At 39.0% G+C, this 23966-nt stretch overlaps 1 protein-coding gene across 1 annotated transcript; it reads left to right on the top strand.

Moving 5' to 3' along the window:
- The first annotated feature begins 5728 nt into the window (after positions 1 to 5728).
- Positions 5729 to 23919, top strand: LOC134846497 (centrosomal protein of 120 kDa-like). The gene is made up of 13 exons (XM_063863877.1): positions 5729 to 5737; positions 11391 to 11446; positions 11524 to 11680; positions 17671 to 17785; positions 17863 to 18007; positions 18676 to 18776; positions 18848 to 18916; positions 19086 to 19349; positions 20000 to 20182; positions 20764 to 20876; positions 21248 to 21419; positions 22153 to 22397; positions 23268 to 23919. Exons 2-13 carry the CDS (start codon positions 11398 to 11400, stop codon positions 23500 to 23502), a joined length of 1848 nt encoding a protein of 615 aa, XP_063719947.1. The 5' UTR covers positions 5729 to 5737; positions 11391 to 11397; the 3' UTR covers positions 23503 to 23919.
- Positions 23920 to 23966: the final 47 nt, after the last annotated feature.

Genomic DNA, 23966 nt, shown 5'->3' with positions numbered 1-23966 from the left:
CTTCATCCTCTTCCTCCTGGGACTCCCCATCGTTTCCTGCTCCTCCTCCCATGCTGAATGGAAAGATGTTTCCGAAGGTGTTCTTCATTCTTTCTGAGAACGATGATGAGGTTGTTTGTTTTCCAGTTCCGCTTGCCATCATAGTGTTGTCTGTCGGAGATCTTCTAGTTGCCGTTACTTCAGTTGAGATGTCGGACAGTTCCGACATCTCCTCTCGATCCAACGTCCCGGTGGAAGTGGCAAAATCATGGCCTTGTTCTACCGGAGTAGATTCACTCGCCAGCCTTCTGCCTCTCCCTTCCAGTCCATTTACTCCCTGGTTGTCGTTCATGGTATGGTCCGTATTGACCTCCACTTCCAACAGTTCTCTTCGCTCTTCTGAGGTCTTTTGACTTCTCGTTTCAACCATTCTGCCTGAAACCGTCCCCTTTTTATCGGACCGGGTTCGCTTGATCCAATCCACAAAAGGATCGGTCATCGTTTTTCTTTGCTTTTCAGGTATGAATTTCCTAGAGCTATTACCTCGTTTTGGTATCCTTGACTTTTCTAAACTCATTCTTTATTTGTCACTTTCCTATGCCTACTCTTGACTCAATTGTTAGAGACCTTATAGTTTCATTAACAATAATAATGACACAACACAATAAATTTCACCAGATTCTATTAAATAGTGACCACGAATCCCTGTATGTTGTCAGAGTACAGTTTGTATAAAATTTATTCACACTAGCCGATTATCGGTCCAAAGATCTGGAAACTAGCACAATATGATGTTATCAGTCAATTTAAAAGATAGTGTACTCACTACCCAATCAAGCTCAGTTTAGGTTGATTTAAAATCAAAAAACAAAAAAAATATATATTGACACAATATGAATGTATATATATAAAAAAAACGTATGTGTCTTGTACTCTTAGTCAGTCGCAGTACAATAGTCGAACCTGTCTTTTAAAGAAAAAGCTTTCCCTGCTTGGTGCTGCACCAAACAGACAAAACTTTGAAGGCAGCAATTTTCTCAAGTGGGCGTCTATTGCACCCACCGAGTACTGTGTTACCTATCTGCCTTCGGACTGCCCGAGCTAGACCTACTAAAGTCCTCAGGGCAGTCACTTTTCCCAAAAACGTATTATGTCCAATCCACACCAATGAACCACGTTCTCTTTAATTTAGACTTAGTGTCGCGAATATCCGAGTTTGGACTTGTTTTGTATTAGTCTTGTTCTTATCGAAAGGCAAGTTACCAGCGCAGTCACTGATACCTAGCCTGTGTATTAATAACTTAATACTTCTCACTTTTTAGTCTTTCTTTCGTTCACCTAAGTCCTTAATAAAATAATACCCCTCCGGATTGGCACAAATAGGACCCTTCCGGATTTGTCAGAATATGGACCCCTCCGGGTTTGGACCCCTCCGAGTTAGTTAATAGCAGACCCCTCCGGATTTGGACCCCTCCGGTTTTGTGGAAAGTAGACCCCTCCGGATTCGGACCCCTCCGGTTTTGTGGAAAGTAGACCCCTCCGGATTCGGACCCCTCTGACTTTGAAAAATTTCGACCCCTCCGGATTGGGAGCCCTTAGCTCTGTCAAAGTAGCTTTTTGTAGTTTTCTTAATTTCAGCTTATACCCCTCCGGATACGTTCTCCGATGCAATTATGCTGTTTTAATTAACTGGGAAGGGTATAGGGTCCTTTCCTAGACCCCTCCGGATTGAAGTTAAGCCTCTTATTTGACAATTCACACTAACGGTGAAGGGTCTTGTCACTGGCCTAACTTTGGCTCGGTTAAGCTTTTGCGGTGACTTTAGCCCTCCCTCTACGCCTAGAATGGCCTAAAGTTACTTTACTCAACCGCTATTACCTTTTGGTAAGGGTATCAGGGCTTTTCAGAAAAATTTGTAAAACGTGAAGGGTGTACCCCTCCGGATTTGTGTAATTTGCTAAAAACAATCTCAAAAAATTTTCTCGCTCGCTTTTCCGAAAAATTTCTGATCCTATCAGTAAGCTCAGCTAATTTCTGATCTATTGGTACCAAGATCAACTCGATATGCTCAGTAGTTCCAAAGTTATTAACCAAAACGTCTTTTTTTCAAACTCAAAAATTTTCTCTCTTATAGGTTCCGCCTAACTTTTTTCGCAAATCTGATCCTTTCGGCCTAAATGTTATTGATCTGAGCTCAGAAGGCCTATACTCTTCTAGTTCAATGCAAAAGACCCGATCTAAAACGCTATTGTAGAAAAATTTTGCGAAAAACTATGCTACCTGGACCCCTCCGGATTGATGAATCCACCAAATCAAACACGTTATGTTCGATTTCTCTGCAACCCGGAAGGCTTTCGGGTAGCGGATTTTAAGACTTGTAGATTCACTAGTGGACGTTGTCCGAACAACTATTTTTACTGTCCTACCTCAAAAATTTCAAAAAATTTTCTAAATTTTTAGTGTTTCTTACTATCAAAAATTGGGAAAATTTGGTTTTTGGTACCAAACTAGTTCCAACCACTTCCGAACTAAAGTTAACCGGTTCTACTTGTTACAGTAGTGCAGTTACGATGTAACACACTAACTTAGCGCTTTTTTCCGTCTCAAAAAATATCGATATCTCAAAAATCGCGACTTGTGGGGGGATCAAAATATCGCTATTTTGACCCTAAAAACCGGTCAGTTCTCGTTGTTTTTGTCTGAAAATCGATATAAGACTATTAATATAGGCTATATAAGTAATAATATTAGGAATACTATACCCCTCCGGGTTTGTTTAATCTCCGAATTAAGGTGCTTAACTCGGATATTCGCAGTTCGGTGAAGGGTCACTACAGTGCAGCACTGTCGAGCCCCCCACAGATTACTATCTTACTTTTTGTACCAAAAGGGATACAAAACTTGTTAACGATACCCAACAGTCGATAGTAGTTGTCGTTGAGCCTCTTCCTGTTGTTCCCTGTACTGCTTGCCGGATCGGTCTTCACCCCGGACCCTTCCGAATTGAGCGCAAATCAGCTGACCCTTCCGGATTGGGCGCAATTTATCATTAACGTGCTTAAATGCTCAAATAACCCTACAGTACAAGCCCCACAAACGGGCTACAAAAATGATCTTAACGATCCTGACTGATATAAATGCCTGTAACAACAATATATCTATCAACAACAAACGGGGGGTTTGAATCACATCTTGTCTGAGGGGATGATTTCTACTGATTTTTTACTTTTTTACTGTTTTTGGTTTTTTCGGTTATTTTTTATGTTTTTTTGTTTTTCTTGGATACTATACTATTTTTTGTTTGGTTTTGCTTATATCTTTAAGTGTTTTTGGTCACAAACCACTCAGGGGATGAGGGGTTCGCGATTCCCCCCACCCTTCCTGGTTCGTGAATTTTCGGTCTTAACTAGGTTAAAAAACTATTCACGGCAATCCGGAAGGCTTCCGCGTTCCGAACTACCCTTCCGCCCCGGCGGTTTAGGCCTAATAAGGGCGTTAATGTGAGCATCCGCTCGGCGCGGAATGCTCGTTAACGGTTCTGCCGGTCATGATGTTAAAAAAGAATAACACCCAGGAGCGCCATAAAAACATACATGTAACATTCGCCCGGAAGATACATATCGACGGATAACAAAACTAAGTCTTAAGACGACTGGCTAGCGTCTAAACAGAGCTTTGCATGTTTTTCACCGTCTCTACCAAGCCAGTACTTTTCGGTGGTCTTTCTTACATCAGGCTGACAAAAACGTTACTGTTCTCCGGCTTCGACCAGAACGCTCAAATTAACTAGATTACATGCAAAAATAGTGAGCTCATGGCTGGGTCTCAGTATCCCCAGACCACGAGGTCACTCCTAAAAACAGGGCTACTACTTATTATATTACTATTGTTTTTGTTCAGTAGATAAAAATCATCATCCCCATCGAAGATGGATCAACCCTTTCCCCTCTACTTCTAGCTCCTCATTCTTGTCAAAACGAATTAAGATCTTAATTAAATTCAAGTCAGGACATGACGGATGCTAAAATTCAATATAAGTTCATAAAAGTCCACGTCCCGAGACCCTTCCGGATTCTTGAATCTGGTGAATCAAGCTTCTTAATATCCAGTTCACAATAACTCGGAAGGCTGGGTTTTACCCTTCACCGTTGCTCGCAACGGCCTTGCAACTATTGTAACAGCACAATAGTTGCAACTCGGAACGTCCTCTGCTGTTCGGTAGTTCGTTGTAGTTTTTTAGTCTCGATTTCGTACTGTTCGTAATCGCAGATAAAAGTTGTTCTGTTTCTTTTTGCTATTTTAGCTAAAAATGGCCGTTTCTGACGTTTCTCAGAAATATGACGTCATAATTCGAATTTTTAAAAATTAGAATTCCAGAATCTTCTAGCCTTCACCGTTTGGCTAATCGTTCAAATAACGTCCTTATCCGTTCTAAATCGCCAATTCGGAAGGCTTGCTGCTAAAATACCGAATTCTGCAGAGACTGCATTTTGGCCATTCTGGTCGAATGTCACAACTATAAGGATACTTTTTCACAATGGTAAACACCAAACAACCGATAATGACAAAGACATAGGCAGGTTTAACCCCATCACCGAAGAAGAAGTCATCAAACACATGAAGAAGTTGAAGAACAAGAAGGCTCCAGGAGCTAATGGAATCAAAGCAGAAGACCTGAAGAACATGAAGGCCTGTCAAATAGCTGAAAAGCTCAATACCATGCTAGAAAACAGAGATGAAGGTTTGCTACATGGTTTAATTGTACCTGTCCTGAAACCTTCGAAGGAGGCACATAAACCTACAAGCTACCGGCCAATAACCCTGTTATCAGTGTTGAGAAAACACTATCAAGAATAACAATGGGGCGCATAGGCGGGAAACTAGAAAAGGTCATGAGTTACACCCAACATGCCTACTGCAAGAACAAAAGTACCACAGACGCGATGTTAGCGCACAAACTACTCATACCAGGTAGTATTAAGATAAATTTCGAGACCACCGTGGTTGGTATAGACTTGTCTAAAGCCTTTGACACGGTTTGACACAAGCAAATTACTGGAAATCTTGGAAGGAATCTTAGACAAGGTGGAATGCAACATGAGATTTCTTCTTGGAAACACGACTCGGGCAGTCAAAGTTGGGAAGAACACTAATGACACGTTCAGAACTAATGTAAGAGTTCCACAAGGCGACATTCTCAGCCCCAAACTCTTTACTTTGTACCTGGACGCCGCTCTGAAAGAGGTAGATAAAGCACGCGAAGGTACCCAAGATCACACTTTCGCTCTACCACGTGTACTTCTACCTCCTCATATAGAATATGCCGATGACGCTGATTTTATTTGCAAAAACTCAGACTGGGATCGCAAAAATTGACGGCAAGAGTAACCTAACGAAGAGCAAAAAGCTTGGTTCAATCCTTGGCGACACTGCAGACATCAGCAGACGAAAACTGCTGTCCAACATTGCGCTGAACAAGTGTAAACCTGTCTGGAAGAATCCCATACGTCACCATCAAAAAGAATATAAGTACCTACCATACGTATCTTATATCCATATCCACCAACAACTGTTTCACGTGGGCTACGAACAAAGGCACTGGCAAAAAACAAGACGTTGTACTACCCAAAAATTATTTCCAACAAAGAACTGTACTCTAGAACAGGAGAACCGAGTTTATCAACAGTAGTGGCTGGAAGTTGAAAAGCACAAACCAGCAACGTCAATATATGAGCACGTGAACAAACTTATTAAATAGTTCCTCTTCCCTCGTTCAAACTGTGTGTTTTCAGAAAAGTTGTAGCTAGGAACAAGAACGCCTTATTCGAAACGAAAAAAGTCCCGTCCGTTCCTAGCCGTGGATGGGTGAAAACCAATGAGATTTCACATATTCAAGAAATCGTCGTCGCAACACTTGTTGATCGGAGACTCACAATTGAAAAATCTAACTTTCCCAAATTTCAATATCCTCAGCCTTCCTGGTGCAGGTATCGCGGATGTTCTAAACTTCCTGCCCCGCAAGAACGAATACGATATTATAGCTCTATTCATTGGTGCTAACGATCTATTTACGAAAGACAAAAAAGACTCAACGAGAACACCCGAAGACGTTGCTGAAGAATTATCCCAACTTGGCCTACGGCTGACAGAACGTTGCCATAAAGTTTTCATTATCGCTCTACCACCCAGACTCGGAAGACCAGCCCGAACGGAACGTGTAAACGATATTCTTCGCAAAAAGAAAGAACTCTGGCGATATCGCGGTATATCGAAAGGAATAACCACCAAAACTGTTCTATCTTCCGACGAAGTGCATTTAACAACAGCATCGCTTGCGAGTCTCCAAACGATTTTGAAAAAGAAGATCATCTACAAGAAGTTCTGTGTAAAAACTGATAGCGAGGGCTACTCGAATATATACCACTGCGGCAACAACACTTGTCGGTGTCATCATTTTCACAGAGACTGAATTTTCTATTGATACCCTTTAGGTATCGCCAGATTTGATGTCTTTGTGAATTCACATCTATAAATAAAACCGTTTTCTCCCGCTAGTCATCAAGTACCCTTAAGGTCCCAAACAACTGTTTTCATAACCCTAATACTGATACTTCAGTCCTCAATCGGCGCCCTTTAGGTACCACCCTGAGGACTCGAGTACACTACCTAAACCTTCATCCCCCAAACACAGTTTCCACAGAGATAAGAGGACGCAAACATAAATAAAACTGAGAATGTCAAAAGACAAAAAACCTTGCAAAACATGCAAGAAACCCATAAACGAAAATGACCCAATATACAATTGCATCACCTGTAATTGCTCTATGCACCTTGAAGTTGTCTGCACTGGCCTCTCGACCGTTGCACTCAATGGAATACTGGAACTTGGGAACAACGCACTACTGATATGCAATACCTGTTTGTCCAACGGAAAAAGAGATCAAGTAATCAGAAGCGCAGCATCACATGACAAAAGTGAAAACATCAAAAAAATTGAAGAAGAAATTTCAAAACTAAGTAAAGTAGTAGCCGAAGTCTCGACAAAAATGGAAAATATTAAAGATCCCATCCAAAGCCTGCCAATAGCAGAACAGGGTAAAACCTGGTCACAAGTAGCGGCGCAAAACATAATCAAACCCCTGAGCAAAGGATTGAGAATAAGAGGGGTCCCCGAGATCAAGGAAAGAGATGGAAGAAAAAGACTTGACCATGACTATGATGAGGTAAATAAAATCATGAAATTCTTAAACCTCGAATGCAATATCACTGATCTCAAGCGTGTGGGAAAGTTCAGCGAAGAACGAGCAAACCACAGAACTATACTGGTACGAGTAACCTGTCCAAGAGAAATAGACTTGATACTATCATCAACACCGGCCCTGAAAAATTATGACAAAAATGTCTTCATAAGTAAGGAACTCTCAGTCGAAGAAATGAAACTGGAAAACGCCATCCTGAGAGAACGTAGAAATCTCATCAGCAGTGGTAAAAACCCCAAAAATCTTCGAATCAGAAACCTAGAACTGCATGAAAAAGTAGACGACACCTGGACGAAAGTTACAATTAAACCGGAGGAAAACAGCACAGTTCAAACTAGAAATGACAACTGACTAGAATCGCTGAATGTTATGTCATTCAATACACGAAGTATACTGGATATAAATAGACGTATAAAACTTAGCAATATAATACTATCGAACGATTATGACATCATTTGCTTAAGCGAAACTTGGTTAACTGAAAATATCCCTGACAACGCGCTTTTTCTGCCTGCACACATAATAACTAGATGTGACAGACCTACCAACTCAACAAAATCGAAACACGGGGGCGTGCTTATTGCTGTTAAGCAATCCCTAGCTTTCACAAAACTTGAAATACACACTACGGACTGCGTTGGACTCCTCCTTAACACTCCGACACCTCTCATCCTATGCTGTATCTACAGTGCCCCGAACGAAAGCAAATATAAGCTATCCACAGATGACTTCAACAAACTATTGAATCTGCTAACTGACTACTCAAATGAATTTCAATGCCCAAATATTTTATTGGTTGGTGACATCAACTTCGCTAATACGCATTGGCAAACCTTGCAATCAACCCAAAAACACGAACAATTAGTACTGCAGACTTTTACTGATATGAACTTTCAACAGTTTATCGAACCCCCTCATGACCAATTAGATATTGTCCTTTGCAACAACCCCGACATTATTTTAAACACCACGATAGACAACCATATGAAAAAACACTTCTCACACCAAGAAAGAGAATTATCAGACCACAACCCTTTTCTAATCACGATATCATCTCTTAAGCTGATAGCACTAGAAAAACATCTCACGATAGCACTAGAAAAACACATGAAAAAACAGACCAAACACCGTATGAACCTAGCACCTTGGATCACACCTGAAACCTCCAATATTATCAAAAGACTCAATACAGCATCAAAAAAAGTAGCCTTTAAAAATACTCATACCAATAACCTCAATCTTGAAAGACTTAAAAACCTTGTAGATCATTTATCCGAATTAGATCAGAAAAATTTCGAAGAATCAACTTTCAAGGGCAGAAATTTCTCAAAGCTCCAAAAATACTTTAAAAGCATACGAAAAAACTCAAGTACTCCAAAAACAATGTACTGGAATGAAAAAACCGAATCAACAGAGCACGGTAAAGCTAATATTCTAAACAATTACTTCGTAAGCGTTTTTATCATTAAACAGAATGAAAACATTTTACCAATAGCTGAATTACCTGGCTCAATCAAATGCTTCAATTTCTCTGAAAATGAGATATACGACATCCTTAAAACATTAAACCTCCAAAAAGCAAGAGGACCAGATAGACTCGGTAACACAGTCCTAACCAATTTAGCAGATAGCATAACTCCATCTCTAAAACTGATTTATAACACCATCACCAACAAAGCAACATTTCCAACGATCTGGAAACTTAGCCAAATCATCCCAACTTTTAAAAATGGAAACAAGCAATCGGTCACAAACTACAGGCCCATCAGCCTGCTAACTGCAGTATCCAAAGTCTTAGAGAAACTGATCTTCCTTAAAATCTCACCAAAGATCTTCTCGCAAATCCATGACAGCCAATTTGGCTTCTGTCCTAAACGATCGATAACTCTGCAAATGCTCCAATTCCTCGACAAAATCTATGATGACTTTGATAACCCTAATATCAAGTCTCTACAGGCAATATACTTAGACTTCGAAAAGGCTTTCGACAAAGTTCCTCATGACTTGTGCATATATAAACTCAATAAATTTGGCATATCAGGAAACGCACTTAAACTATTAGCAAACTACTTAACCAACAGAAAACAGCAAGTACGAATAGGTGCGGCAGTATCCAGCCATCTTGAAGTTAGTAGCGGCGTACCTCAAGGCTCACTGTTAGGGCCAGTATTATTCATTACATTCATCAACGATTTACCGTCATCACTCACCAACTCGTGCTATGGTTACGCAGACGATTATAAAATTGTTGCAACGAACCCTTCCCTGCTCCAACATGACCTAATCACGATCAACTTATGGTGCAAAGATAATTCCATGAGTCTTAAGTTGAAAAAATGTCACAATATAATATTCAAAGACCCCCAACTTGACCTAAACATGTATCTCGGTGACCATATACTTGAAAAAACCTGTTCAGAAAAAGACCTTGGTATACAAATAACCAACAACCTAAACTGGTCAGCACACGCAAAAATAAGAGCCCAAAAAGCAATAGGCTGCTTATTTTTAATTAAAAGAAATATTTCAAAATCAGCGAGCTTAAAAATGAAACTGAACTCCTACTGTGGATATATAACCCCAATCGTGTCATATGGCTCACCCATATGGAAAGCAAATAAGTGTGAATTAAAAATTATTGAAGATGTCCAAAGAAAAGCTACACGTTCGATACTGTCATGTAACAACATCAACTATAAAGACGGACTGATTAGATTAAACCTGCTTCCACTGTCTCTCTACCACGAAATGCAAGACATTCTCTTGCTTCATAAAATAATAAACGACCAATACAACTTCCATTGGAGACAATTTGTTCAGTTCAAAGAATCTACAGCCCCAACAAGAAGATCAACGAAAAATAACTTAGCGCATAAAAATTATCATTACGAAAAATCGAAAAGCAATTTCTGGCACAGAACACCTATACTAGCAAACAAAATTTTACAGACTCAGGAAGAAGAAGACCTGTTTGCGATGAAATACGAAAGACTCAAATCAAGCCTCAAAAACGTTTTCTGGATATATTTTATCAGTAAATATGAGGAAAGTGTCCCATGCACATGGAGAATAAACTGCTGCAATAGCTGTGTAAACTCAAAGAAACTATAAAACTCAGTTTAAAACTCCCAACGCGGGGCATTTTAGCCCCATGGCTTTATGTCTAAATCCTTGTTTATTATTATTATTATTATAGGAAAAGAAGAGGACAGAAAGCTGCAAATATTTATTAAAACTTTCAGAAAAGACTTCGAGTCTGACGACTTCCAAATGTTGGAGCGGCGAGAGATGTCACGGACATTATAACTTTAATGATTTCTTGTAGATTGATTGATTGAATGTACCGTTAATGTCTGTAACATCTCTGGGCACCGGGCCTCCAATATCACACTCTCCCGGAAATAATGTCGTTAATTTTCTGATTTCATGGCACGGGAGGGTTCGGATCCGTCCCGAATGTCCCAGTGGACCTTCCGTTTACACGATCTTCCAATAAACACCCTATCGAGCCTTGATGTCGCGATAAGAAGCTTCGTTTTTTCTTCTATTTTTCGACTAGGTTCCGTCCTGTAATCCAGTTGTTGTTTTATTTCGTTTTTTCCTGTCAAAATGGCCGTTTTTTGCATTTCTCAGAAATTTTCTAGCTCGAATCGAAACCTTTGAAAACTTAAACTTCTAGAACATGTTCTTTTTGACGTGCATCGGCAAGCTTGACTGTGCCAATCCGGGGGAATGGCACAATTCGATCTAAATCGACCCTTCCTAATCCGCTCTTTTCCACAATTAGGATCGTTAATTGTCAGAATTGCTAATTCGTACGATCCTACTCCCTGAAAAAATACGTTCGCCGAACTATAAAATTCGTTTCGTCGAACAGTTTTTTGGCGGCTTTCTGGTCGAATGGTACAATTTTGTTCACCTGTTCAGCTTCAATTTTTGTTTAGTTTATTTGAACAACAACAACAAAAAAGAATTAATTCCCTTATTAAAAATAAGGCAAAATTTATATGCAGTTTGTTTTATAATTTTTTTGTTAGCTTTTAGTTAACCTGGACTCTCTGAGATCTATTTTTATGTGTAAAACATTGTTCCTCCCCAGTTTAAATGGTCGGAACAATTAACAAAAATTCGGGATCACTCGTTTTTTTTCAGAAAATTTATGGTTGAAAACAAACAGTATCTGCTGATTGTAGTGTCAGTTCAAGCCGGTAAATTCTATGTTTCTCTGAGACTATTTTATCATATTAAATTGTTTTTTCTATTTAATCAAATCAGCCTTCTTCAGGTCGTTTTTTCCCCAAGAGAAATCGTTGGAAGCTATGTGTAGAGGCAAAGTTTGACGGGGAACACCTTTCCACGGACCCTGTGGATCATGTAGACACTCCAGAGATTGGCACTGAACTTGCGTGGGAAATTGATAAGAAGTCATTCCGGCAGCATCGGTGAGATAATCGTAGTGCCGTTCACATAATAACACAAGCCAGCGTAGTGTTATATTTGGAATCCACAATACCCAACTCGCAAATGAAAGTGCTTATTTGGTGGAATTTATGGTGCATAGCCTTAAATAGCATCTGTTTTGTTGGTGGTACGTGTTTTCCCTTCAATTCGCACATATGGCGTAGAGGTAAAGCTCAATCCTGCGAACATAAAGGTACGGGGTCCGAATTCGGCCAATACCTGTGTTTCTTAAGAAATTTTTCCTTTTGACAAAAAATCTTCGTGGGGCTTTTATTTGTCTGCTTGTTTTCTGTAAGTTTTGTTGCCAAAACCCAGAATTTGCCTATGATGTAAGCGTTTGTGGTAAATTTCACAATTATTTCAATGTATTCTCGTCCTGTGCGAGGAATGTCGTTTCAAGAAAGTTTCGTGATGTTCTTATATAATTTGGCAATTTGTTATTAAAAATAGTTGGAGCCCATTATGAAATTTTTACTACTTTTCTTTAAATCATTTTTGTTTTCAAAAGAATGGAATATTTTGCGTCTTCTAATCAATTTTTTGATTTTTATTATTGTTAAAAGTTATTACTCTTGCGGTTAGCAAGCGTTATCAAATCGGAAAGTAGACCTTTTTTTTCGGTTTAACAACTAGGTTAACAAAATCAGATGGATCACTTATTCAAATTCAATTTTAGTTATTAATGATCATATAGGCCATTTTGATGATGCTAGGGTACCATTTAGGCGATTTTGATGATGCTTTGGGACCTGAAGCCTAATGAAAGTTTTTCACAAAATCTTTCTGGGCTCAACTGGTGCCTGCTTGTTTCCAGCTCTTAAGTTTTGTTCAGTTGCTAATTTGAATATCAAATGTTTGGCTTGGCATGTTTGCCTGGAATTCATGTTTGATAAAAACAGGTTTTATGAAAATGCATGGGATAGGATTTTTTATATATTTTTTGAGACGCTTGGGATGTTTCTTTCATTTTTTCAAAAACTAACCTACCAAATATAAAATTTTGGTTTTATTGAATAGAACTGATTTCAAAAGCTCCCTTCTATAAGCGGCTACGCCGAAATTTTTTACTCATAAAATTAGGTCCCTCGGAATAGTGAAATTTTTGATTTTTTGATTCCTTTTAACTTTTCATAACTAACCTCCCAAACCTGACGTTGTAGATTCAATCGAGATAACGGCTTGATTTTTTTTGGCGATTTTGAAAGGTAAGAGAGTAGAACAGACTCTTATAGAGAAGCACCCACCATCTGAACCAATTGATGAGAACTAGATTACACTAGTCTCAAATGAAACAATTCCTTTCCATCCATCGATGTTTCATCAGAGAAACGGTCAACATATCAAGAAAGAAGCCATGAGAACGCACAGATCTCATGGACCATCTAGCCTTTATGCAAATGAACGGAGACGTATTTTAACACACTTCGGGAAACAATCAGTCGAGATTTCGAAAACATGCTAAAATTGCCAAAAAATTGGCTACCGAAGAACTAAATCCAGAACTAACAGAACCATATAATGCATGTAAATTAATACCCTTATAAAAGAATCTAGGAGTAGGACCCATAGGCATAGGAGAAGTTATGCCTAGGATAAAAGTACGGACAATAACCAAATGCCTAAAAAGCGAACTCATGTCGCTCGGTTCAAACTATCAACTCTGTCTTGGATAAAAATGTGGCATTGAATAGGCGATCCACTTGCTAAGAGATCAATACAGCAAACCCTCCGCCGATGCTGTTTTACTGATAGATGCCGAAAACGCTTTCAACTCGCTAAATTGAAAGCTGGCATTGAAAAACATCGAAAATACCTACCCATCTCTTTTAACAGCAATTAAGAACTCCTACTACAATCCATCTAAACTGTTCGTTAACAAAAAAACCATCTACTCTCAAGAAGGGACAACCCAGGGGGATCCACTAGCAATGGTCATGTACGGTCTAGCCATATTACCCATCATAAGACTTTTATCAGTAGACAACGTAACCCAGAATTGGTACGCAGACGACGGAACCGCATCGGTACATAAAGCAATCTACGAACCATCCTCGATAAATTTGTATCAATGGTAATTTTTTTGCTACCATGTTAAAGCATCCAAATGCCAACTCATTGCCAAAGATGATGAATTCGGTGAAGCTGAGAAAATCTTCGAAAATACAGGAACCAATGTAAAGGCAGGGGCCCGAGTGCTTGATTCAGTTATAGGAACAGAATCTGAATGCAAAAAATTCAACAGTTTCAACAGAATGAGCAAATCAAAGTTTTGAAAAAACTTAACGAAAATCGCTTAAACCTCCCCCGAGAGCGTTTATGCCAGCTATACTAAAGGATTTCAAAAAACTTTCATTTCTTACCAGGACAACGCCTAGCACTATAGAAAAATCAGAAGTATGTGAATAGATTATCGGTAAAGACCCATTGAACCCCGAGTTCCGTGAGATTTCTTCCTTACCCCTTAAAATGGGCGACCTTAACATCAAGCTGCCATCCGATCATGGAAGCTATCTAGAATGGTCTTAGGAAAGATCACTAGAACTGGAATCTCAAGATCCTCTTACAGCAATAACAGCAAGAAAAAAATATGAAAGAAAATCAAAAAATTGAAAACTGATAAAATAAACCGAAAGAAAACAAACATCATTAACTCCTTAAATAAAACAGATAAATACGCAATCGACCTGACCTCTGAAAAGGAAGGCTCTAACTGGCTCAACGCTTTACCATTCAGCAGATACAACTTCAACCTGAATAAATCAGAATTCAGAGATTTTACTTATTAAGATACGGATGGGAACCGACCAAAACCCCACTCACATGTGCACGTGGTGCTAATTTTAACTTGACACATGCGCTACACTGCAAAGGGTGGTTACACACATAAGACACAATGATATTAGAGACACATTCGCCAACCTCATGAACGAGGTTTGTCATGACGTTGCGATTGAGCCGAAACTTGAGGCGTTGCAAGGCGAAAGCTTTGTCAGCAATTCAGCTACAACTGAAGATGAGGCACGACTTAACATTAAGGCAAACGGACTTTGGGGTTCACGATTTAGCCGCGCTTTCTTTGATGTGAAAATAATCAACCCTCATGCCAAAACATCGCAAAAACTGCATAAAGACGCGTATAAATATCACGAAACGCTGAAGAATTCCAAATATCAGCAAAGAATTTTAAACGTAGAGCAGAGTAGCTTCTGCCCGCTAATTTTCGTATGCAATGGGGGCGCTGCTCCAACAGCCACGCGCAAGATGCAGCGACTAGCCGAAAAACCAAGTGAAAAAGACAATAAAGGCATCCAGAATCGATAAATTACATAAGAACTAAAAATAAGCTTCGCTCTCCTGAGGAGCTCTATACTATGTATAAGGGGGAGCAGATCGCTGCGCAAAGTTCAATTTATCGATAACTCCATTAGCGCTATCTATTACAGAGGAAGGATGGCTAAGATAAATTAACATTACGACGATGCATTTAACGCTGACTTATGACTTCATTGATAAAATGATATAGTTTGCTGATATATATGCATTTTTTAACGCTGGTATGACCCTATCCAGCTTGTGCACTTACCGTAACTAAACGGAAGGCCTCTTTTGTAATCTAGTTTCCAATGGAAATCGAGAATATGGGTAGTAATACGCTCCTCTGCACTAACGGCTTTTCACATTTTTTTTCACTCAAAAAGTCATCGTCCTCTGAGAAGTCAATTTTCTGATTTTTTGAGCGTTTTAAAACCGATTTCTACCAAAAAATACCCTCCCGTATCTATGATGTTGGGTTTAATACAAAAAAAATGATAGTAGAAAGCTCCTTTTATACGCGAGTGCCCAAGTTTTTGACAAAAAAGTTAAGGCCCTCGGAGAAGTCCAAATTTTGGTTTTTTGACTTTTTTTGGACTTTTTTGATTTTCTCGAGAATTACCTTGTCAAACCTCAGTTTTGGATTCAATCGGAATAAGAGATTCGGCGAACTTTTTCTGTATAAGCAGTCACACAACTTTTCAACTCAAAAAAAATAGCGTCATCGGAAAAATCAGTTTTTTGATTTTTTGAGCGGTTTTTTGTAAACTTTTTTCGAGTTTTACTGAAAAATGCGTCCCATATCTGAGATTTTTGGTTTTGGCAGGATTTGGGTTTAATCGAAATTCTTCTGCATAAAAGATCATCCAAAAATATACACAAAAAGTTATCGTCCACTGAAAAGTAAGTTTTTTTTTGTTTTGAGCGTTTTTTTCTAAATTTTATCAATATTACGGAGAAATACCGTCCCATATCTGAGATGCTGGGTTCCATCCAAGGAAAGGGTCGTAAGAAGCTCCTATGCATGCGCGACTAGGATCAACTTTTTGGAATAATTTTTGGCCCTCGGAAAAGTCAAAAACTCAATTTTTTTACCGTTTCCTGAAACATTTTGATTTTTTCTCGAGGTCAAACCTGAGTTTTTCGGTTCAATCGAAATAACAGGTTGGATGAATCTCTTCTGATCAAGTGGCTACGGATATGATTTGAACAAAAATCTATGATTCTCGGAAATGTTAACTCTGATTTGTTGACAGTTTCTTGGGCTTTTCTCGATAACTATCCCGCCAAATCTGATATCATGGGTAGTTGTAGGACAAAACAGGTTTTGTTGATAATTTGCTACGCCCAGTTTTTTAAGAAAAAAATATGGCATTCAAACAAGTGAAGGTTTGGAAACTCTGACAGTGTTTTGGAAGTTATGACTTCACTTGAGAAATACCGTACCAATTCTCAGGGTAAGTGTTCAATCGAGAAACCCGATTTTAGGAATCTTGTTCTATACCAGCCTTAAAATCAAGTTTTTGAACTTTGACTCGTTTTCTAGAATTTTTAAAATTTTTTCTCAAAAATAACCCTATCAAATCTGAGTTGAAATTTTCAATAGAAAGAAGCGGTCGCGCGAATTTTTCCTGCAGAGAATTGTTCCTGAGATTTTTTTTAAGAAAAAGATTATGCCTATGAAAGAATTCCAAATCTCAAAAAATTTCACTCTTTTAACAATTAAGGTTTTAAGGCAAAGTTCAATTTTTGAGAAAAACGATTTTCGTCCCGCATGAGTATAGCACTTTCAAAAAGTATCAAACACGTACTCACTGTTCTTCATCGAGACATAAAAAAATTTTGGTTCACCTAATATTTTTCATTTTTTAATATTTTTTCTTGATTGCGTTGTATTGCTCCGCTTCGCCTCTTTTCTTGATCGCTCCGCTTTGCCTCTGTGTGAATATTTCTGTAATATGGCGTAAAAGTGTACCAATATTCCTCCTTCACAAATGTTCCAGTTAGACAGAGAATGGCTGGATCGTACCTACTTTTGTAATATTTTGAATTCTTCAAAAATATGAAATATGTCGCTGTTTTTACAATATTTTACGCTGTAGTTCTGGCACATTTTTTTATCGCTAGTGGCGTGAAGCTCTGCTTCTCCGTTAGTTTCCTTCTTTTCGTAGTTACTAATGATTATTGAATAATGGGATACGATCCTTTCGCCAACCAAACGGTGGACCCTCTCGCCATCCGTTTTCGGCCGACCAAGTCTAAAATTTTACTTATGTGCCTTCGACGCCTATTTTGATATTTTGAAAATACATACTAATTTTGAGGGGAGCGCGCGCCAAAAAAAACCAGCGAGCTTCCAAAAAGTGTCTAAAAATGGCATTTTTGATCTGTTTACCCAAAAACTTGCCTGCGACGCAGAAACTTCTCGAAATAGGGTCTCTATAGTGTTCTGGGAACGCTCACAAAGTCAATTTGGTCGACCAAAAAAATGACAAATTTTTTAAAAGTTTTTTGAAAATCCGCTCCCTCGAGAAAATCCTAAATCCGCTCCTGTCTGTATATATATATTTGAAAGAACTGTTTTTAATTTAATTTGATATTGAAACTTCTGATCCGAATGTAAGCTGGTAGGTTTAACCGCTGAATCTTTGTTTTTCAGACTAAACCGGACTCCAATAAAGTTGCAAGTTTTTGCAGTAGATGTAAGCTCGCAGCAAAAGGAATTCATTGGCTTGGTCATGATTGATCTGAAGAAGGCTGACCAGAAACCTATGGTACGAAACTAATATGAGAACTTCATTAGAACGTTTTTTTTTGCTTTGGTTTTTTCGAAGTTGCGTTTTGTTTGTAGCAATCGCAATGGTACCCTCTTCTCAACTGCTCATACTCTAATTCAAGGCCTGAAATAAAAGTGGGCATCATGCTAGAGAATGAGAAAGTACCACAGGCGAACACGAAACCAGAGAAGCCTGCAGTGCAGCTGCGACCACCGACAGGTTAGTTTGCTCAAGTGTTGCTTTGTGCCGAGAGGCGATGGCGGAGTGGGTAAGGCACGATTCTCTCAACATGCGGCTCGCGTGTTCAAATCCTGGTAACGGTTGGATGGGTCATAGTGTCATCCGCCTCCTCAAGGTGGCTTCTTCGGTTACGGCGAAATGGATGACATCTGACATCCCCCTCCCCAATGGTTGATCCTTCATGCCTGCTTTTTGAAAGGCCCTTATGTTACTTTGCTCTAAAATGACCTTTCCTAGACACACATATCGCCGTCAGGGGCTTTTTAAGCTTATCGTGGGGTTAGCCAGCATCAGCATACTAGACGGCGGCCTACATCCTAGAACAATACAATAATAACTGATTTGATCGCGTCAAACCGTCTTAGCGTACGTACGTCGACGAGGTGCTATAGCAGTAGTTGGAATGAGCTGAAAAAGATAACGATTATTTATACGGATGTAAAAACAAGGGGCGTCAACAAGGGCCCTAACACCATCCTCATGAACTGTATTCAGATGCAGCTCATAAGTACAGTTTTCAATGCTTAAAAAACGCTCGCTTGGCAATTCGTATTTATGAGTTTCTTGTGGTATTCCTTGATTTGCCTGCACTGATGCAGTGGTCAAAAATTTGTTGACATTTTTTGACGATGATGAATGTATTTTAGAGCATGATGCAAATGCTGCTCGGAAACTAGTCGGCGATAGCCCTACAATTTCAACCGACAGAGATTTCTCATCAAAACATACGTTACAACACGAGCAACAGGTGTCTAGTATACCCTCAGCAGATAATGATTCACTGCTTTGCTCAAAAGTAACATGGGTAAATTTTTCTAGAGTGATCGTCTGCCGCAAGCTCCACCATTTGTTATGCCAGGAGCACAAACGAATAATCATCCTAACCTGGTAAGTTGCATATCATTTTGACAAATCGAGTAGTTGTGAAAATTTTGGTGTATTTAGATGGCTTTTTTGAGTTATTGCTGCTATTAAACAGGGATGTTATTCATTGAAAAGTATTTTCGATTTATGGTGTCAAAAATATTCCTTTTTTTAAACTGATATTTTTTTATAGCTAAATCCCGAACTGTGTCAGATGATACACACATTAGTGGGGTCATCTTCTCACAATAATAGAGGGGAAACTAAGCCGATGGGTGGACGAGGAGAGCAGCGTTTGAACAATGAACAGCAGCAGCAAACAGAGACAGAAGGCGACTGTGTGGGTAGACATGTGCAGGTAGAAGACACTGATGACTTGAGGGCCACTAGCGAGTACCAAGTGGCACTGGAGTTGCAGCTGTGGAAAGAGCAGCAACAGCAGCTGTTTCTAAATCAGGTAACACAAGTATCCAATAGGTTACTCAATTGAAAATAGCACACCATAATCTCAGTACACTGATTACGCTTGCCAAAATCATTATTAAATCGGAACATGCATTTTTTCAGGTGTTTAACAACTTGTTTAAAAAATCATTTGGATTACTTTTTGATTTGGTCAACAGCAGATATATTTCGAGCATGTCTGCATTGCCTTATTAAGAGTAATGAACGTAGTGAAGTCTCTTATATAGGTCTTGCTGATTTTTTTTTGTTTCTTTTTCAGGAAAAAGTCTTGAAATTTTGATGCACTTAGGTATATTGCACTTTTTGAGTTCAATTGAAATTCATCTGCTGAAAGTGACCATATTGCACTCTCCAAATACGAGCGTGGAAAAAATGGCGCAAAAAACGTGAACTATTTCTAGTTTCGAAAGTGGAAATTAGTTTTTAGATTTCCCAGCGGAATAAAAACTTTACCTATTGATCCAGTTTTCTCAAGTTGGGTTCATATTATCAAAAATTGCTAATCCTAAATTGTTCTAGAAATTCAAAGAGCTTAAAGGGCATCTATTTTTTTCTTTGAAACTCGAAAGTCAGTGTTTTTTTCTGTTTACTTGGGTTCATTACTCGTTTCCAGCTGTGAGTTGTCTGTTTGTGTTGTTTCAGATGAAGGTGAAGGAGAGTGAGAGGATGAAGGCGTTGTGTGAGGAGTGGAAGCGGAGAGACATGGAGAGGGAGTTGGTGTTGAAGCAGAAGATGGCAGACACAGCAGAGATGGAGCACAAACTGCACACAGCCATAGCTCACATTGAGAAGAGGGAGAAACTACTCACTAAAAATGAGGCACAGGTGAGTGAAGTTGATGAGGCACTGGCGGGATACCAAGTTACCAGCTAGTTCCCTTTATAATCAATTCGGAATAAAGACTTGTCGGACAGGGGGTTGCATTAAATGAGCGTATGCTCTTGCAATGTTTTATATCAATTCTCTATAGCAAAAGGTTCAATTGAGTATGCTCGCTTGTCTGTATTTTAAGCGCTTAGCTCAAATTCTCGTCTTTAATGCACGATGATTGGTAAATTTAATTTGCTTTGTAATTACGTTTTTCTTAGGCGATTTTCTCGAAATTTGGGGAGATATGTTTTTTCAAACCATTCTAAAACGGCCCTCGAAAAATGGGTGATATATTACAATAGGTGGTTCGTTCAATTTTAATAGCCAAATCGCTTTTTGTTATAATTCGCACATTATTTATAATTTGTTTCGAAAGCCAAGTTTTTTGGCAAAAGAAGTGTAAATTTTGACTGTTTCATGCATAATAGTTGTGAAATTGAATACATGCTGTATACTCTAAATTAGCACCTTATGTAACATATGAGGGGAGAGTGTTGTGTAAGCGAATGGGAGTATTGTTACGGCGGTGTGTTTAGTTGGAACAGCAGAAGGTGGAGTTGACACGGGAGTGTGAGAAGAAGAACTCTGAGATGAGTGACGCATGTGCCAGGATGGAGAAGGACTGTCTCCACAAGATAGAACTGGAGAAGTAAGTGGCAGTGGTCGTCATTATCTTAATTGTAGTCTCATTTCATCTCTCATTCAAACTATATTTAAGTACAATCGACTCAAATTTTATATGAGCTTCTTCGTACACTGGCCAAACGGGAAGTATTTTAGGCCTGAAAAGTTATCTGGTTCCAAGAGTAACCTTGAGTTTGGACTATGAGAGAAATATGAAAATGATCTCTTGAGGCAAAGCTTAAAAGTATACCAAGTATTTCCTGGAATGTAGCCGAGCTCAATTTACAGAAGCGGCATCAGTGTAACACGTGGCCAAATAAATTCCACCCTTCAGATGTTCTTCTTCTTTAGATCTTTCTTAGATCTTTTTCCGTTACGTTTTTCTGTTTCTATTAGGGAGAAGCGTAAGTTTGTGGAGGAGGAGTTGGCCAAAGTGAAGAGTGAGTTGTTAGGGGCGGAGAGGAGAGTGCGCGAGAAGGAGAGTGAGTTCGAACACTTCAGACAGCAGCTGGATCTCAAGCCAGAAGTCAGGCTTCAAGCACAGATCAACGTCCTCACCTTAGAGAAGGTGAGTGGGTGGGGTGGATGAACACTTCTCCCACAAAAGCGCCTTTTCAGTCTATGAAAATCTTACAGCATTTGAAATCAATCAACTTAATACAAAGATGTTTTTTTGATTTTGAACCATACATTTGAAAAAAAAACAGAAGAGTTGCTGTGACTATCTCGAATGTTTTGAGAAGAGCATCAAAAAGCAAATCGGTTGATTACACTTCTGATCAGCATAAAGTTTTATTATGAACCTTCTTTTTTTCCCTAACCCTACTCGCAAGTAAAAGTGTTCATTAAATGTGTTCACTTATTTGGAAATTTCACTGTAGCGTTGGAAATTGCATATTATTTGTTCTCTGCTTTATTTGTTGTGGCTAGCGTTTGGTGTCTATTGAGCTTCCATGGCTGAGTGGTTAGTGTAAAGTGTGTGAGACTCTTAATCTCTTGGGCGCATCATCGAATCTCAGATGTAGACGAATGTTAACTAATTGGAGGCTTATTTCTAATTTTTATTACTGCACTTTCTAGAGCTGCTTTTTGTGTTCTCGCAAGTGTTTGCGAAGTCAAGCTTCGTCTCAGTGTAATAACTTTGATTGTGTTTTTGTTAGTTTCCACGTTTTTGGGAAAGTAAATATAGAAAATAATCAATAGAGGTAAGCATTGATAACTCATTTAAATTAGAAAGTTTTCGTGTTTGTAGTAATTACGTAATATACGCATTATACTCGATCACCTCTTTCTCTTTCTAGGTGGAACTGGAGCGGAAAGTGGAGGCGCTGTCCTCTAGCAAGACGCACTACAAGCAAGAGTGGGGCAGAGCACTGAAGGAGTTGTTCAAGTTGAAGCAGACTATCCAGACCCAACAGGAGGCGGAGTTGCGGAAGGAGAAGCAGCAGCTGGAACACATGCGACTGGTCCACATGGCGGCCGAGGAGAGGAAGTTGGCCAGCAAGGAGAAGGACGAAATAGAGGAGCTCAAACTGGAAATCACAAAGTAGGTTCTGAACTGAAGCAGTCAATACTATTGTTCCTAGATGATTTTTTTGTAATGAGTTGTGAAAATAGTAATCGAGTCAGTCTGTTCCCTTCTTGAAAACGAATTTATTATGGTGATTATTATATCAAGCCAATTAAAAGACTTTCGTTTCAATAATTGGCTTTAAAAGGCTGAAACAAAAGATTACATCCACATAACATCTTCAGAGTACACTTCATTTTTCAGTGCGTTGACGCGATGTTTCTGACTAGAGAATCAATCTAGGATCCGTGGCGATTTTTCTCAAGTTTCTGATTGTCGATGCTTAAAGCTAGGAAGCGATAAGAAGCTAAATTTTCCAAGCAGGAAAAATATCAAACCTCATTTAATACAGGGCGGAATTTTACAAATTAATCAACAACCTCGTTTCAAATTAAATGAGACTTATTGTTTATTGAAGAATGTGTGTTTAAAATCGATTTTGCCTCTGAATACTTTTTGACATTTTGACACAATTGTCCAATTTTTTTTTTTTATGTTGGTTTATAAAGGTTTCATGTTTGACCTTGACGTTTTATGCTAAACTATGTGCTAACTGCAGTTGTTCTTAATGCAAATTTATCTGGGATTAAATGCTAATTGATCTTCTAAACATTTCAACTGTTGTTTACGTTAAACCTCAAATCTCCCAGGGATCCGTTGTTGTTATTGCCCAGGAACTTGGCTCCGTTTTCCTGACTTAAAGCCGAATGCAACTAATAGTACCAATGTAAACGTCTTCATTTCTTGGTGGTATGCTACGTTTGATATGCTTTTCAGTGTTTTGCAGTTTACTAGAAATAGCTCATACAAAATGTACGTGTATTTACATGCATATTAACTGTTTAGATTGAAAGACATGCAATCTAGTGGCAAGTCAGGCAAAGGAGGTCAAATGGACTCAGCAGGTGACGGTGCACCTGACTTTTTTAACCAATCAAATGACGAGTTGGAGAGCCACGTGACCAGACTGATAGAGGAGCGAGACACTCTGCTGCGAACAGGCGTGTACAACTCATCCGACAAAATCATAGCCGACTTAGACAAACAGATTCGTGATGCCATTGCTGCTAAAGTGTCATGATCAGAACAACCTCAGCTCCAAGACTCTGGTCGAAACAGTTTCTGGAAACAATGCCTTATAAAGGAATCCAAAACCAAGAATTGAATTCTTCTGGGAATATTTGAGAGGATTGGCTTTGAAGTTTGGAGTCTTCTAGTTGTGTATTATATGTACAGTCTTGCAAACTAACTCCTTGTTCTTGCCTTTCGAAGCTTTCCCAAAACTAACAACTCTTAGCTTTCTTGAAGTTTACACCTCTAGTGCCTCGCAGAACCTAATTGAGTGAAGTTTGCCAAAGGTAGACTCTTATTTTACTAGTTTTGCTCTAATGTTTTACGGTCTCTCTCTAGTGTAAATTTTGTACAGATTTAGTTTGGATTTTGTATTTCTACCTGCTGTTAGTTTTCTTTCTTGACTTAATTGAACTACTTCTCTGGATCGCTTTTTACCAACCACTATCTGAGGAGAAAATTCACCCTGATTTG

This window comes from Symsagittifera roscoffensis, chromosome 5, assembly GCF_963678635.1.
Source record: "Symsagittifera roscoffensis chromosome 5, txSymRosc1.1, whole genome shotgun sequence".
Classification (NCBI taxonomy): domain Eukaryota; kingdom Metazoa; phylum Xenacoelomorpha; order Acoela; family Convolutidae; genus Symsagittifera; species Symsagittifera roscoffensis.
The sequence above is the reverse complement of the archived record's forward strand: the minus strand, read 5'-3'. Positions and strand labels throughout refer to the sequence as shown.